The 17,978-nt window shown below is 32.0% G+C and overlaps 1 protein-coding gene across 3 annotated transcripts; it reads left to right on the top strand.

Annotated features, from left to right (window-relative positions):
* The first annotated feature begins 34 nt into the window (after positions 1 to 34).
* LOC111295952 (uncharacterized) lies at positions 35 to 2,526 on the top strand. Of its 3 annotated transcripts, none has more exons than XR_002690893.2 (4): positions 35 to 324; positions 774 to 934; positions 1,165 to 1,235; positions 2,252 to 2,526. XR_002690893.2 is itself a non-coding variant. In XM_022889844.2 (4 exons), exons 1-3 carry the CDS (start codon positions 170 to 172, stop codon positions 1,185 to 1,187), a joined length of 297 nt encoding a protein of 98 aa, XP_022745579.1. In that variant the 5' UTR covers positions 36 to 169; the 3' UTR covers positions 1,188 to 1,235; positions 2,252 to 2,526. The 3 variants fall into 3 exon arrangements, 2 of the variants coding, with proteins under 2 accessions (XP_022745570.1, XP_022745579.1); XM_022889844.2 differs by having other exon boundaries at positions 36 to 324; positions 774 to 892; XM_022889835.2 differs by lacking the exon at positions 1,165 to 1,235.
* Positions 2,527 to 17,978: the final 15,452 nt, after the last annotated feature.

The following is a 17,978-nucleotide window of genomic DNA, read 5'->3' as shown; positions in this document are numbered from 1 at the left end:
AGGACCAACGTTAAAACTGGGAATTGATCAGCCCGCCACTACCAAAACTGGGAAAACCCTAACACATCCCCCTTAAACCCTAACCAAAGCCTTTACTCGACCACTCGTTCGGCTTCACTCTCACACTCATCCACGATCACAATCTCACGCAAAACGCTTCTCTGGGAAAATGGCTTGGCGCAGTGCAGGATCCTTCTCTCGCTCTGTCATGTCCGCCGCCAGAGCTCCTTCGCTCCGTACCCCTGTGCCGCTGCCCCGCCTCCGTCCCCCGACTTCCTCTGCTCCTCGCCTCCAATCCCGCCGCCTCTCGTTTGCTCCTTCCAGGTTCTTTCTTTAAACACTTCTTTTGGCTCCTTTTTAGATAAAACAGAAGAAAGGAAACGGAAAACTGGTAACTTTTTCAGTCAGCATTGAATTGTTTTAATGTTTTAGAAATGAATTTATTGGCTGCAAAATCAATCGAGATCCAATCCCTGTTGTAGTTTTGAAATTATTTACTTTCTTTTATTATCTCTTTAATTAATTGGAAAAGGTAGATTTTGAGTCTTGTTATTTTCGATTAATCTTTCAGACAAGGGAAAGTAATAGTTTTCTGTTCTGAAAATTTCCTAAGATTAAAAAGAGTTCTTAGATTCTAAGATCATATGGTTCAGTGAGACTCATACAAGATACCGTTTTATATGTAAAAGAAAAGTTATAGTTTGCTGACATTTTTCAAGTGGCAAAACGGAGCTTGAATGTCTAGACATTTTGGTTATCTTATGCTATTTCAGGAATTTGGGAGAATTGGGATGTTTCCAGTCATTCTTGCCTCTGCATAGCGTGGTTCCCACGGCACGTCTCACTTCACACCTGACTGCTAATGTGCGGGCTTGTTGCGAGCTTTCTCATGGTACCTTCTGCCGTACTTGTCAGGATCGCTAGTAGCCTCTTTGTGAGTCTTGCTATTTCTAGGATACATGGGAAGAAAATCAAAACAGAGTTTTTCTGAATTGTTGTTATTCACATCTATTGGGTTTGAATAACTTCAAATTTGAAAAGTAGACATTTGGTTTTCTTTAATTGCTTTATAATTTTGTGCTAAATTTACCTAAAGATATAAATTTGGTCAATCATTAGTTTTAAATTCGGTTAATGAGAAGGAATTGGGATTGGGATTGATAGGGAGGAATGGAAAAGATGGGTGATGCACGTGGACTGTCAATCAGCTAAAGGAGAGAGAATGATACCACATTGTAGGTTTCTTTTTTTATTATTATTATTATTATTTTACCTTTTATTATGAAAGTATAAACAAATGTACTTAATCAGCACTTTTTTTACAATAAATAGATAAACTAAAACCTTGAATTATAAAGTAAGATGCATTGGATTTAGATGTTTCTGCACTTAAACATGTTTTAACCTTTTTTTCTATTTTTGTTCTAAACAAATGATATCATTAATCTAACTCTTTAATATTTTTGGTCATTGAGTTTTGCCACTGTCATTGGCAATTCGACAAAAGAATTGGGTCAAAAGACCTAATATTTCCTTGTTAAATCAGCATAAAAGGCCATTACCTAAAGTGTTTCTAACTGTCTTTACCTGTTTAACTTTAGTTGTTCAAATATTTGACCCTTAGTGTTTTGTAGAATATTAATGCTGGCGATTTAAGACTTTGGACCCTATTGGAAAGGGTTGGAAGGTTTCTCAACTGAATGTCATGTTTGTGTTACATAATTTCATTGGTATTTACTGGAATGACCAACTTGGTGTTAACCACTAATATTAGATATCGAAGTGCATTGAATGCTTACGCTCATTGATCACACTATGCCTCAAAACTAAATTGTTCTCTAGTTAAAACTTAGAACAGTGGCATGTTAGGGAGATAAAGTGTTTCTCACATTTTGGCTTTTATAATTTGTGATCACTCATATCATTTTGCTAACTCGTGGTAAGTATTGGGAATTTTTGTTGGCCCTTTCTACAATGTAGGCTTCTGGACTCTTATAATTTTGTTACTTTGCTTGCATTCTTCCCACATTTGGGTTTCTAAGATGTATGCTTTCTCTTTCTTGGTGAAGAATTCCGGCATTAACTGGCAAGCTTTGCATGTAGGAAAAATAAATTTGAATAATGATCTGTTGGCTGAATAATTCATTAGATAACAAATAATTTTGATACAACTTGAGGTGAACCGTTTTTAACAGTTTATCCAAAGTGATTGAGAACCTTACGCGGATTAATTTTTGCACTTCCATTGCAGGTACTTGAAAGGCCATGGATTAGCACAACTGAGTGCAACAACCAATTGAGGGAGAGATTAGTTTGTCCTGTGGTAGTTAGTGGCTAGGTTTTCAGAGTAGAAAATATCCAATAAAAACATTTTATCTTTTATGTTTCCACCAGGAAGAAACCTGTAATTTTCTTATATGGTCACCTGTAGGCACTTTAATTGCTCCTTTTGACCAATTCGTTTGGTTTGTGATTAGTTTTTACGATGTATGGTGTTGATAGCTTTAACATAACTTCTGTTTAATAGTTTTCGATGTGATTTCATATTTCTCATGCACATAACCAGATAACTGCGATTGCATGTATTAGTGCACATGTTGTGGAGTATATTGTGCCTGTTGAGTTTTGATACTTTGGTTAGCACCAATGAGCACATGGGGTGCCTCTAATGAGTAGAAGCAGTTCTTGCTGTCAGTCCATGCAGCAATTGGTTAGCACCAATGAGCACATGTTTGCGGAGTGATTGAAGCTCCGACTTTGAGATTTTATGGATTGCCCGAAACAGTTAGTCTTCTAGGGGGGAGATGTCCAATGTGCAAAAATCCTTTGGATGTCAATTTCCACTAACTTGAGCTTCCTCCATTACCGATAATTCTGTCAAGAACATTCGGCAGTGTTCTTTTTCAGGTTTTAAGTATAGGAATTCTTTTTCGGGCTTTTAGTATAGGAATCCTAGTTTCTTATGCTATATATGTAAGACTACCAGTTTAACAATGGATTGGTTTTATTATCATTTCAGGCAGAATTCTTTTTCTTTTCCGGGAAAGAAATTGTTACAGTAATTGATTATGTGAAACTCAAATCATCCATCAGGATTCATGGTGGAATGTTGCTCAGTCGGAAAAGTGTTTTGGGTTTATCTGTGTAAACGGGAAAGTATGTTGCGCCCACACGCAAGCTGTTGAATGTACACATTGTGGGGCGACTATTTTTGGAGAACTGATCCTGGATGCCTGGATGGAAGGAAGGTAACTGAAACTTAAACACTATCCTTTTTTCTCACATGTGGTCCTTGGAAGGACATTTCTCCCGATCCAATAATCAAGCCATATATACTCTTTGCTATTAATCATATAACAACTGAAAATTTCAAAAATTTTCCAGAAAGAGAGAAAAACAAATCCCGACCCTGGAAAAAGAAAAAAAACGTCCTAATGCAAAACTTGTATAGTGAAAAAAGAAGCAAAAGCCTAATTAAATTATAAAATATTTGCTCAAATTCTCTTTCACCACTTTGAAAAAGGCTGGCTTCAACTTCTCATATCACAATCAGAAAAGCAGCCAACCAGTTGGGTATGGAGATTCTTAGGACTTTTAAAGCCGAAGTTCATAAAAGTTAAATGAATTCCAAAAAGTGATGATGACCACCTTCCCTTGTAATCATAATTGTTAACAATTTTCTCCAAAGGGACTTCTATCAATTTTCAAAATTTGTCATCATCGTTATCCCTTGAAAAAAAAATAAAACTTTTCATGATAATTGTCTTTTTTCCATTCTTTATCAATCTTTAAATTTTACAAGCGACATTACATGATTGTTATCTATAACATGCTTGTAAAATTTAAAAAATTTACCATTAAGTATAGGAGGATAATTGTTCTTTTCCTTTTGTTATTTGCTCTTAACTTTTTGTAATGACATTGTTATTATTTAAAAATTATATGTTCACATCTTTCTGTATTTCAAAAATAATACTCGTTCAATTCTTTTTTAATTTCTTTTTGTATGTTTGTTTTTTAATTTTACAAATATTAAGAAAAACAAAACTTTGGTTTTTGTTAATTTTAATTACATTAAAATTTTAATTTTTTTTATAAAATTGATGTTTTATGATTTTTTGTATAAAAAGTAAAAAATAATTTTGAAATTTTAATAGGAAACATAGAAAAAAAAAAGAAGTATTCAGTGATTGAAAAAGTAAAAAAAAAAAAAAGATATGTGAACAATGAAAAGAATATATAATTTTAAAAGACTAAAACAAAGAGAAACAAAAAAAAAAAAAGACAAAAAGACGGAAAAAGTGTAATATAATTTTTGGACACCACACCACATAGGCTCTCCGGCGTGCATAAATACTTAAAGAACCAATTAGGAATCTCCTTTCTCCAAATAAACTCTCCCAAATTAATGCAACTAAAAAAGGTTCTTTATCATCAATAGAAAGGCCAACTAATAATCAGTAACCATCCAAATTGCAACTCTGATATTATTATACTAGATTGGATGCCCGTGCTATGTCGCTTGATTAAAATTAACAAACTACTAATAATATAATTTATAGTTTAATTATAAAAAAGATATTATTTAAGTTCTAAACATAAGATAGAAGCTAAATTAAAGCATATAATCTATAACATAGTAATGAAAAAGATTGTTCACATATAGTATAGTAACAAAAAATATTGTTCACATACAGTATAGTAACAAAAAAGATTGTTCACATACAGTATAATAATAAAAAAGATTATTCATAATCATGATAGAAGATGGCTTCAAAAGTATTGGTTTTGATCATACCAAAGAGGCAATAAACACCAACTTTCAAATGATTATCAATGATGAATTCACTCCATCCTTCTGTAAATAATTTATTTTAGGCATTGTAATGGGTACTTCAAGACTTGTTCTCTTCAAAAATCAGCAAGGTGATTAAAGTATGTTGATATGGGAGGTTACTAGATTGGATGCTCGTGCTATGTTGCTTGATTAAAATTAACAAACTGCTAATAATATAATTTATAGTTTAATTATAAAAAAAAATTATTTAAGTTCTAAACATAAGATAGAAACTAAATTAAAGCATATAATCTATAACATAGTAATGAAAAAGATTGTTCACATACAATATAGTAATAAAAAAGATTATTCACATACAGTATAATAATAAAAAAAAATTATTCATAATCAGAATAAATGATGGCTTCAAAAGTATTGGTTCTGATCAAACCAAAGAGGCAATAAACACCAATTTTCAAATGATTATCAATGATGAATTCACTCCGTACTTCAGAACTTGTTCTCTTCAAAAATCAGCAAGGTGATTAAAGTATGTTGATTTGGGAGGTACTTATGAAAAAAAGCTAAAATATGCTATATATAACATGATTGTAGACACCCATTTTTTGGATTTGTTTTTCCGATAGGTTTTAAATAAGGTTAATATAATTTTAAAAAAAATAAATAAAAGTGAAATTTTAGTCATGGTAAAACTCTAGGATTAAGAGTTTAAATTTTTAAAACAGGATCAAAAAAGGAATTGGTTTTTTTTGAGCAGGGATAAACATATTGGAAGATAAGGATTTTGATTTTCAAAACCCTCGTTCAACCTAGTACCTAGCCCTATATTTACCCTTTAGCAATCACGGAAAAGGGAGGAAAAGAAGAGGTAATTAGAATAAAAAAATTTTGAAGAGGCAATTGTTTGCAGTAGAAGTTTATGGGATTTTTTCGATGATTGAAGGATTAGTTTTTTTTTTGGGAATTTTTTTATATTTTTCTATAAATTTTTTGAAAATTCTAGAATTCGTTGAATTTTTCGGTGAAAATTCAAGTTTTTTGACAATAAAACCCAAAAACCAAAGAGAATTTCACTGGCATTTTTTGCATTTAGAAGGAGACGCAGAGAAAACTAAAGAGAAGAAAAAGAAATGGGAAGGAACATATAAGGACAAAAGGAATTCTTTGCCTTTTGTATCGCCCTAAAACGACTTCGTTTTGAGCTAAGAACCCAACAGGATCCACATGCTTTCTTTCGGTTCGACCCGACCCACAGCGTCTCGACCCGTTTACCCGTATCACTCAGCCCCTGTTGAGCCGTTGAGCCAAACCACAAACTAAGCCACTTCAGCCGTTCCTATTTTTGGAGTTGCACCCATTCCAGCTGAGCCGAGCTGCATCAAGGTTTATTTATTTATTTATTATTATTATTATTATTATTATTGCTTATTTATTTATTGATTAAATTGAAATTATTTATTTAAGAAAGTATTCTTTAATTTTTCAATGATTTTCTTAAAATAAAAATTTCAAAAAAAAAGTATTTTTGAGAAAAAGTTAAAAGTATCAATTTTTCTTAAAAATAAAATTTTCAAAAAACATTTTTAAAGAAAAGTTAAAAGTATCAATTTTTCTTAAAAATAAAGATTTCAAAAAAGGGATTTTTAAGGAAAAATTGAAAATATTTATTTTTCTTGAAAATAAAATTTTCAAAAAAGCCTTTTTAAGGAAAAGTTGAAAGTATTAATTTTTCTTATATAAAAGCATGAGTTTTTTTCTAATAAAACAAAATAATGAAAGAGATCCTTATCAAAGGTTGAAGCATTATTTTTTTTCTTTTCCTTTCTTAGAAGTTTTTTAATGTTAAATAATTTAACGATGGAACCTCTGTAAGAGAAACAATAGTTTTCTTTATACTCTTGAGGGGAAAAAATTTTCTTAATTTTTTATCAAAAGTATTGGAGTCAATTAAGAATAATTTTTAATAAATAATTATTTGGTAAGATTTTTAAGACTTAATGGATAGCATGAAATCGAGTTGGTACCATTTTTCGATGGGCGTTGTAAGGGTGCTATAACCTTTCTCCCACGTAATTTTACTCCCGGACCTAGTTTTGGTTTCATAAACATTGAATCTACCTTTTAAGGATACTTAAGTCAAACTTAAGATTTTTCTTTAAAATGGACAAATTCAGTTAGGTGGTCAATCACACATAAATAAAAAAGATTGGTGGCGACTCCTTAAGTTAATGTCTAGCAATAGGTCCATAGATCTGGATGTTATGGTAGTTTGATGACTTCATTAGGGACATGCAAAGAGTCATGCCAACAAATAAATTTGTGTTATCTAAAAGCCTAATAAAATTGAATTTTTGTAAAGATTTTCTATATTCATTCATTTAATTTATTTATTTTGCTAACAATGTCATTCATATGTATGTGCATAACATAAGTTATGTACTCGAGCTCCGTTCCTTTAGAAGGGAGTAAAGTACTTATATTTTTATGCGGTTTAATCCTTCACAACGGCTAGCGAAATACTCTTACTCAAATTAAACTTTTTCTGCTTGTAACTTATAATAGGCAAGAATTAAAGTACCTTACTAGTATGTGACAGACATTGATATAAGCAGCAATTTGAAAACTTTTAGACTTCAACTTCGAACCAGATATAATGAACCTTAAAAGTGCCTAACCTATAGATAGAGCCATATCTTTCCCTTTAGAATTAACCAAAAGCATATGATTCATTCCTTATATTGTGTATGATGTTTTATTTAGTTATTTATTTATTTATCTCTCTTTATCCAATGTACTAACCGTCTCTCTTTTTCATTTTTGCATGATTCATACTCATATCATGAAGTTGCATAAAGAATATATGCTTGAAAAGATAGTCTTTAACAAAGAGTTTTTCATGAACTTCACAAAATGACTAGTCTGTTCTTCATCTGTATGAGCTCCTTACGAGTCACCAAATGAGGTAAAAGTTCAGTAAAAAAAATCTAACAAAAAGAGGGGGATTGTCTACCAATTGGCTATGTTTCTACCTTGTCACAAGAAACATCCATCATTCTCAAACAAAATAATATCGAGGATTTGGTCAATATATAGAAAAAGATGAGTCCATCAAGACAAAAGGAGTTTTGTCAAAGACATGGACATATAGCACACTTTTTTACAATGAAGTTGAGAATCAACTAATTAGAGCTACAGTGCAATTCTGGGATCCTTTATACAAGTGTTTCATCTTTAATGAAGTTGATATACCACAAACCATTGAAGAATATTCGACTTTGTTGGGTCTACACCTCAAGGCTCCTGATAAGATATATGTCAAAAAACACAAATCAAGATTTCATAAGAATCTGGCCCATTTTATGGGGATAAATAAGGAGATTGTGGATTCTCATACAAAGAAGAAACAAAAATAAGTTTACTTATTTTGGAAGTTCTTTCATAATTTTCTAGTACAACATGCCAACACAAAGCAATGGTTAGACGTGTTTGCCTTAGCCATATACGAAATGGTGATTTTTCAAAGGTTTTAGGTTATATTGAAGTAGTAATGTTTGACTTCTTTGAAAGTATGATCAATGGCTGCAACCTTTTAACGATGATATTAGCAAAAACTATCAGATCATTGAGTTACTGTCGCCAGAATGGAAAACGTTTTACAGGCTATATACAATTATTGTATTTATGGACGAAAAGCCATTTTGAGTATAAAAAAAGTGTATTCTCAAAACTATATTTTCGTAATCGACCTCTAATTAAACAATTCTATAAAAACGAGTGGCCAAAATAAAAATATAAAAAAGAATGGGTAGCATTCTTACAAAAGCTAACTAGTACTGAGGTAAAATGGTTGGTCTCATGGATGAATAGGAAACTCATGCTATATTAGTGTGGAGACAACACCGTGGTTCCACTTTTGGGTTTATAGGGAGCAAGAAGTTATACATCACTATTAGTGAGAAGATAATTTGGGGTGAAACAGTTCATTCCTATGACACATAAATTTCATCAGTAAGATTTTTCTTATAGTGAGCCAAAAGCATTTAAGAAGATGAACGATGTGATTAAAGCATGGAAAAACTCCCACATGGTGAGTCTTGGACATTTCATTGATAAGGTCATTCATGGGCACTTGGTCTAGAGAGCAAGATGAAGAAAGGAAGTGTTATTCACTCCTGAAGGTTTTCAACAACCAACAAAAGAAAAGCTTGAAGAAATACCATCAGAATTGAAGCTTATGAAAAAATAGTTCAAGATCGAAAAAGATAAGCTAAAGCAAGAAATCTAAAAGCTTCAAAAAGAGAAGGATCAATAGAAAGATAGACCTGAAAAACATGATGTCAAAGTTTGTAAAATTGCTAGAGAATGCGATACAACTGTTAAAGACCTAACGGAGCTACACCAAGAACATAAGAGGTTGTGTGTAAAGGTAAAAGCTAAGAGATACCAATTGTTGGGTTAACTGATGAAAATAAACGATTGAAGCAAGAATATGCTGAATTGAAGGAAAAAAGTACCCAAGTGCAAACAAAAAATAATATGTTGAATAATTACATAAGCAGGTTACGAAAAAGATTGAATGAATAAGAAGAGTATATCACTGTATTGGTTAGAGAGCATAGAGAATTATTGTACCAAGTATGGTGTTGTAAAAGGGAAAACTTGATAAGATAGAGATATATTAAGCACTTAACAGTCTAAATTTGTAAAAAAATGTGTAAGGCAAGAGAAATGATAGAAGAGGTAGAAGCACTGAAGCAAGTGGTGGCTTCAGTAAGAAAACATGAATAGTTCTTGCTAAATTTCATTAGGGAAGTAAGAGACCAGTATGGGCAGATTAAGTGATTCTATGGTTATAACTCTAGGATAATAAATTCTATATAAATAGAGTTCTTGGAATAAATGAAATTTTTTAGTTGAACATTATCTTAAGGTAAATATTTTTGCATGCATGCATTTACATTCATTGCATTTAATAAAATAACAACCTTAGGTTTTCATGATATAGTTATATAAACTTGTTAATTCTGAGATATGGTATTAAAGGTTTAAGGATAGCTCGATCGTTGATAAATTCAAGCCAACCTGCACGTCACCTATGTAATACATGATCACGAACAAGGCAAATGGAATAGGAACAAAATACCTATATGGACAAGATCAAGAAGGCTCGAGAAGAGATAAAAGGAAAGTTGACCAAGATGATAGAAATGTTAAAAAAATTGGATAAGGGTAAGACAGTAGAAGAGACCCCTAATCTTAATGAAAGATAAGATATTGTAGATCTTTTATACCTTCCTAGATTTAGTCCAAACCAAGGTCAATCTTCTCAAGAGACACAGGCCTCATACATGCCATTTTTTAGGGCATATGCTTACACCTATCCTGAAGTGCCATATCACAATTACATTAACCCCACCTTTGGGGTAAATATAGCAGACCTAATTAAGGTCTCCAATTTTGTTGACCTTAAGGAGAAGGAAAGGTTGAAAACAAAAACCTCTAAGGTAATAGAAAAGTTAAGCTCTCAACAAAAAATGAATATTTTAGAGGAGAGAGTTCGGGCCATTGAGGGTATGCATTATTTCAGCTCTATGGACACAACCCAACTATGTTTAGTCCCAGATGTGATCATCCCACCAAAGTTTAAATTCTCTGAATTTGAAAAATATGATGGGACTAAATACTCGATAACCCACGTTACCATGTATTGTCACAAAATGGCTGTCCATGCTCATTATGAGAAACTGTTGATGCATGTATTTCAAAATAGCCTTACAGGCTCTATAATGAGATGGTATATGCAGTTAGATTGAGCCTGTATTCGATCCTGGAATGATTTAGCAAAAGTATTTGTAAGCTAATGTAGACACATAATGGACTTAGCACCTGATCGTCTTTCCCTATAAAGTATGGAGAAGAAAACCATAAAAAGTTTCAATCAATACACTTAAAGATAAATAAATGTTGCTTCTCAAGTCCAACCACTCCTCACAGAGAAAGAGGTAATAGTACTTTTTATCAATTTTCTTAAGTCTTCTTATTATGAAAGATTAATAGGAAATGCTATGAAAAACTTATCCGATATGGTTATATCAGATGAAATGATTGAAAATGCCATTAAAAATGACAAATTAGATGGAAAAGAGATAACTAGTGGAAAGAAAAGTGGCCCACCCAAGAAGAAAAAAGGAAAAACTCATGTTGTGAGTTATGAGGGCCAACAGTTTAGAAGTTATGTTCTTTTTTATAACTAACCCATGTATCCAGTTTAAGTAGCCTCCACCCACTACCCATATCAACCATCATACCAGCAAGTTTACCAACCACAACCACCTGTTCACATATACAATTCATCTACCATACCTCAAGTAAAATTTACCCTTAAACCAAATACCGAGCCAACTAATTCAAGAAGGCATCGAAGCAATAAAGAAAATATCACCTTTGACCCGATCCTCATGTTTTATGTAGAGCTACTCTCATAGCTTGTAAAAAAAAATTTAGTAGCCTGTATCCCTGTAGATCCCATAAAAATCGTTTTTCCCCAAATTATATGATCCAAATGCTCATTGTAATTATCATTATGAGGTTACAAGCCATTCACGGAGAACTGCATCTCTTTGAAACACAAGGTGCAAAACTTGATAAAAAAAAACATGATAAGCTTTGAAAAAGAAGAGGCACCTAATGTCAATGGTAATCTTTTACTACCCATACTGAAGCAACAATTAATGTCATACATAAGGATCAAGCTAACCAAATCAAAAAGAGAATAGATGAGATCAAAACCTCTTTAGCTAAAGTGCTTGATGCTTTGTTTGAGGTAGAGATATTGTACCCAATAGACCCACATACCTACCATGAAGAGTATAATCCAACCTAAAGGTGTAAATACCATAAGGGAGCTATAGGGTATTTGATCAAAAATTATGATCAATTTTTCCAAATTTTGCAACAATTGATGGACTTGTTCTAAGTTAAGTTCTACGAAGATGAGAGGGCTTGAAAAATGTAAAAATATCCACTACTGAGCAGGTTCCAAGGCTCACCCTAAAACCAGTAACAATATACTATAGGAAGTCAAAGCTAATGGAAAGTCCACCTACCTCTGAACCGGTTATAACCTTCAAAATTCTTAGTCCCTTCCCATATTAGAGTAATAAAATAGTACCATAAAAATACAACTGTGATGTTGTAACTCCAGGATCAAATGAAAAAGATATGTCAAATAATTATGATACTACAAACATAACCAGTGTGAGTGGCATAACTAGAAGTGAAAGGTGTTATTCTTCAAAAATGTTAGAGAAGGTTAGAAAAAAAAAGTAAAAGTCAGAGAAAAAATGGGAATAGGAAAGATTCTATGGTAGTGCCAAGTCAAAAGTACTAGAAACTCATTTTTTTTTAAAAAAAGCTCGTGATTTTTTTAAGTTAATCAAACATAGTGAGTACAGTGTGATGGAACAACTAAATAAAATTTCAGCTAGGATCTTGCTTTTATCACTATTGCTAAATTCAGAGCCTTACCATAAGGCTTTATTAAAGATTTTGAATCAGGCATACGTATCCCTAATGTATATGTGGAATACGTAGATAACCTTATAAAAAATTTGATAGCCTCAAACTATATTACTTTCAATGATTATGAGATTCTTTCAAAAGGGAGAAGAAGCACTAAGGCCCTTTATATTACGATCAGATGCAAGAGCCATAAAATGTCGAAAGTTTTTATTGACAATGGCTCTGTAATTAATGTGATGCCTATGTTTATCCTGGCTAGGTTGCCCATTGACATGTCTTACATGAAAACTAGCCACATGGTTGTTAGAGCTTTTAATGGAGCTAAGTGAGAGGTGGTAGATGATATTGAAATACAACTACAGATCGAGTCATGTAATTTTAACGTCAAGTTTTAAGTGATGGATATTTCACTATTGTATAGTTATTTATTAAGAAAACCATGGATCCATATGGTGGCCTGTCCTCGCTGTACTAAAAAATAAAATTTATTATCAAAGGGAAGCTGGTGTGTGTGTTAGAAGAAGAAGATCTACTTGTGACCCAGTCAACAAATACCCCATCTATGAAAGCCATGGATAAAACTATAAAATGTTCTTATAGATCTTTTGAACTTGTTAATGTAACTTATATTGATGAAGGATTTAAATTGTATGCATCATAATTATTAGCTACTACCAAGATGGTTGTTAAGCAGACGATTGGGAAATGTTGGCATTCCAAAATAGGACTAAAAAAGAAATAACAGGGAATTCAAAAGCTACCAGCTATGATCAACAACCATGAGAGATTTGGCTTAGGGTATAAGCTAACAAGGTGGATAACAAGAAATTGATAAAAAGTAAGAAAGAGAAGAAGATGGCCAAATTAATACTCGAATTTATTTATTTTTGGTATGGGCCACTCATTCATGTCAATAAAAAGATCGATGTGATGTATTTTCATTTTTTCTGTCCATTTTTTAGTTTTTATTCCATACATCTTATCGATATTTCTCTTTTTTTACTTACTCTTAGGTACCTAAATAATAAATATAAAGATAATCATGATAATAACCTAAGGTTAGACTTCAAAAATTCAATCTATACTGGTGAACTTGAACATGAAGAGGACTTAGATGATGACACTTTACCTCTTAACCTAACGAAATTGGTAGAACAAGAGAAGAAACTAATTGAACCTCATTGAAAAAATACAAAATTAATAAATCTGAGAGATGATAATAATATAAAACAAGTTAATGGGCATGTCATTACCCTTGGATGATAGGCAAAGGTTAAAAGAGTTGCTTTATGAATATGTGAACGTCTTTGCATGGTCCTATTAAGACATGCCTGGACTTAGTACTAAAATAATAAAGCATAGGCTGCCTTTAAAGCCAGAGTGTAAGCCAGTGCAATAGAAATTAAGATGGATGAAGCTTGAAATATTATTAAAGATCAAAGAATAAGTGAAAAAATAATTCGATTGCAGGTTTCTTAGAAATGGCTAAATATCCAGAATTGGTAGCAAACATAATCCCAGTACCAAAGAAAGATGGAAAAGTTTGAATGTGTGTTGATTATCAAGATTTAAACAAGGCAAGCCCAAATGATAACTTTAGTAGACAACACATTGATACTTAGTAGACAACACGGCCAAACATTCCATATTTTTTTTTATAGATGAATTTTTGAGGTATAATCAAATCATGATGGCTAGGGACAACATAGAGAAAACTACTTTGTAACTATGTAAGGAACATTTTGCTACAAAGTGATGCCTTTCGGGTTAAAAAATGCTGGGGTCACTTACCAAAGAGCTATGGTAACTCTCTTCCATGATATGATGTATAAAGAAATAGAAGTGTATGTGAATGATATGATTGCAAAGTCTAGGGAAGGAGAAGATCATGTTGCCAACCTTTAAAAATTATTTGAAAGGTTAAAAAAATTTTAGCTTAAATTAAATTAATCTAAATGCACATTCAAGGCTATGACAGGGAAGCTATTGGGTTTTGTATTTAGTGAGAGAGGAATAGAGGTGGATCCTGATAAAATTTGGGCTGTCTAAGATCTGTCACCTTCGTGCACACCAAAAAATGTACAAAAATTCTTAAAGAGATTGAATTATATATCTCGATTCATTTTTCAGCCCCTCTTAAATGTGATTCTATTTTTAAACTTCTTCGTAAAGATAACTTTGAAAAATAGGATGATGAATGTCAAAAAGCTGTCGACAAGGTCAAAGAATATTTGTCAAATTCGCTTGTACTAGTACCACTTATTCTAAAAAAACCATTGATTCTGTATTTAAAAATGAATGAAAGTTTGATAAGATGTGTACTGGGGCAACATGATGAAACAAGCAAGAAAGAGTGTACTATTTACTATTTAAGCAAGAAATTCACTGACTATGAGTCAAAGTACACTTCATTCAAAAAAATATGTTACGCCTTGGCTTGGACCACTCGTCAGCTTAGGCAATAAATGCTATATTATACCATATGATTGATAGCAAAATTGGATCCCTTCAAATATGTTTTTTAAAAATTCTCATTATCCGAAAGAATCACTTGATGGCAAGTAATGCTTTCCAAATACGATATCATTTATGTAACTCAAAAAGTGATCAAAGAAATTGTCATAGCTTAATTTTTGGTGGAATGGGCTACCGATAATTATGAGCCGATAAGGCTTGATTTCTCAGATGAAAACCTAATGGTTGTTTCTCAAGTTGATGAGAAAGAGTTTACTAAGCATCTTAGAAGATGTACTTTGATGAAGCTGTAAATGCCTTAAAATATGAAATTGGGGCAATCTTGATATCTTCAAAAAGAAATTATATCCCCAGTACAATAAGATTAAACTTCAATTGTACTAATAATGTGGCTAAATACAAAGCCTGTGTCATGGGCTTACAAGCTACAATTGAAAGAAAAATCAAAATATTAGAAGCTTATGGAGACTCAGCTTTAGTTGTTTACCAATTAAAAGAATAGTGGGAAACAATGGATGCAAAGCTGATTAAATATCACAAGTATGTCACTGACTTGGTTAAACAATTTGAAAAGATCCAATTTGAACATCTACCTAGAGAAGATAACCAAATTGCTAATGGCCTAGCTATATTGGTAGCTATAATCAAGGTGCAGATGGATATTGAAATTCAACCCATTAAGCTTGATGTGAGGAATTCCTAGCATATAGTTCAAATATCTAAGAAGATGTTGATGGAAAGCCTTGGTATAATGACATTTTATAGTATCTAAAGAGTCAACAATACCTAGAGTATGCTATTAAAAATGACAAAAAGATTATTAGGAGATTAGCCATAGGTTTTTTTCTTGACAGGAATATTTTATCTATAAGGAATCAAGATCTAGTTTTCTTAAGATGTGTGAATGCGATAGAGGCACGGAAGAATATGGAAGTTCATGATGGGAATTGTAGAGCTCATGTAAATTGCCATATGATGACAAGACAAATTATGAAAATTGGGTATTACTGGTCGACCATGAAAAATGACTGCATAGATTATGCTAGAAAATGTCATAAATTCTAAATCAACGTAGATAAAAAACATGCCCCTCTAAATGCTTTATATGTTATAGCACCCCCCCTTGGCCATTTTCAATATGGGGCATGGATGTTATCAGACCCATCGTGCTGAAAGCTTCAAATGGACATAGGTTCATTTTTATAATGATTGACTATTTCACTAAATAGGTTGAGGCTGCATCATATGCCAATGTGACATGATCAATGATATGTAAGTTCATTAAGAAAGAAGTAATATGTAGATATGGGCTTTCGAAAAGAATTATCTCAGATAATGCAAAAAATGTTAATAGTAAGATGATGAAAGAGATATGTGCCCACTTTCAGATCAAGTATCATAACTCGGTACCCTATCTAACAATGAATGTGACAGTAGAAGCAACAAATAAGAATATTAAAAATATTCTTAAAAAAATGATCGAGATCTATAAAAGTTGACATGAGAAGTTACCTTTTGTATTGCATGGTTATCGGACATCAGTAGTGCTGTCAGTGGAAGTAAAAATTCTTTTTTTGAGAATTCTAAAGGAAGTTGATTTGGAAAAAGTTGAATAGATCTGAGAGTGTTACTAGCAATTGAATTTTATTAAGGAAAAAAGATTGACAGTGATATGTCATAGGCAGTTATACCAAAAGAGAATGATGTAGGCACATGACAAGAAAATTCAGCCCCAATGTTTTCATAAAGAAGAATTGATTCTAAAAAGGATTTTTTTCAAGTTAACATGACAATAGAGGAAAATGGACTCCAAATTGAGAAGCTTCATACGTTGTTAAGAAGGTGTTTTCAAGAGAAGCTTTAATCTTGACAAAAATGAATGGAAAAGACTTGCCCAATCCAATAAATTTAGATGTTGTAAAGAAAAAAAAGAGCTGAAATTGAAAATTTGAAATGACGATTTGAGTTTAAAAAAAAAGAAAAAAAAAGCTCAAATTGAAACCCCGTAAAGGGCAATTTGAGTTCAAAAAAAAAAAAAAGCTTAAATTGAAAACCCGTAAGGACGGTTTGAGTTAAAAAAAAAAAAGAGCTCAAATTGAAAACCTATAAAGGACAGTTTGAGTTTTCAAAAAAAGAAGAGGGTTCAAATTAACAATGCACAAAGAGTAGTTTGAGTCAAAAAAATGATATCTAAGTTGAAAGCCCGAAAAGGTAGCATAGACGTTCAAGACATTACTTTTATAGTGTAAGGGGCAAATGTGATTTGATGAACTTGAAAGGATTAAAGACTTCAGTTGGATTGTTTTTTAGAAGAGCTCTAGGTTACTTTAATCATGATTATTCAATAGCCCACTTTAGCCCATCTTTGTAACTTAGTCCTATTCAATCAATAAAATTTATTTTTTTTAATGTCAACACTAACCTTTTTTTATTATTTTTGTTTTCTTTTTATCTGCCATTTATCCAAGTCAAAAAAAATATGCATTTGCTTTACATCTGTGGATATATTGAAATGATGAATGAACAAATAATGATATGAAAATTCTCTTCATTACTCTGAAAAGCTAATAGTGGCATGGGTAAGTGAAATGAAGGCAATGGAAACTTAGGGAAATAGTGATCTCGGTTTGGTCGAAACTAAAAAACAATGATAGTTTGATTTCTTAATCGAATATGTTCAAAAGTTAAAGGATCCATAACTAACGAGTAAATGAAAACAACAAAGAGCTTGAGAATCTTTTTACTATAGTCAGATAAGCCCTACATCTTATAACATTTCATGCATTTCAAAAAATTTGGCATTTCATAGCATTTTGTGTATGCATGTCATGAGATTTGCTTTTATAAGAAGATGTTTTGGCATCACATTTGATGGAAATTTTCAAGAATGAAGTGGCAGTCGTTTTAAATTTTTGCTATAACCTGTACTAATGTTTATGGCTCAATCAAGGTTATTTCAGACTTTGATTTCATCCAGGTCATTCTATTTTACATTTCAGCCTATGCCAAATCCTTCTTTAACTTAGTCCAAGTTATTCTTTTCAGACTTTGGTTCAGTCCAAGTCATTTTATTTTTAGATTTCGACTTATGTCAAATCCTTCTTCAACCTAGGCTTTGGTTTCATCTAGGTCATCTTATTTTCGAATTTTGACTTATGTCAAATCTTTTTTTTGGTTCAATCTA

The sequence above is a fragment of the Durio zibethinus genome, chromosome 16, assembly GCF_047325235.1.
Source record: "Durio zibethinus cultivar Kanyao isolate XHJ-2024 chromosome 16, ASM4732523v1, whole genome shotgun sequence".
Classification (NCBI taxonomy): Eukaryota; Viridiplantae; Streptophyta; class Magnoliopsida; order Malvales; family Malvaceae; genus Durio; species Durio zibethinus.
The sequence above is the reverse complement of the archived record's forward strand: the minus strand, read 5'-3'. Positions and strand labels throughout refer to the sequence as shown.

Coding starts and splice junctions, on each gene's coding strand:
- LOC111295952 (XM_022889835.2), top strand. CDS start 170: ATGGCTTGGCGCAGTGCAGGATCCTTCTCTCGCTCTGTCATGTCCGCC. Junction 325..773: donor CTCTCGTTTGCTCCTTCCAG/GTTCTTTCTTTA, acceptor ATGCTATTTCAG/GAATTTGGGAGAATTGGGAT.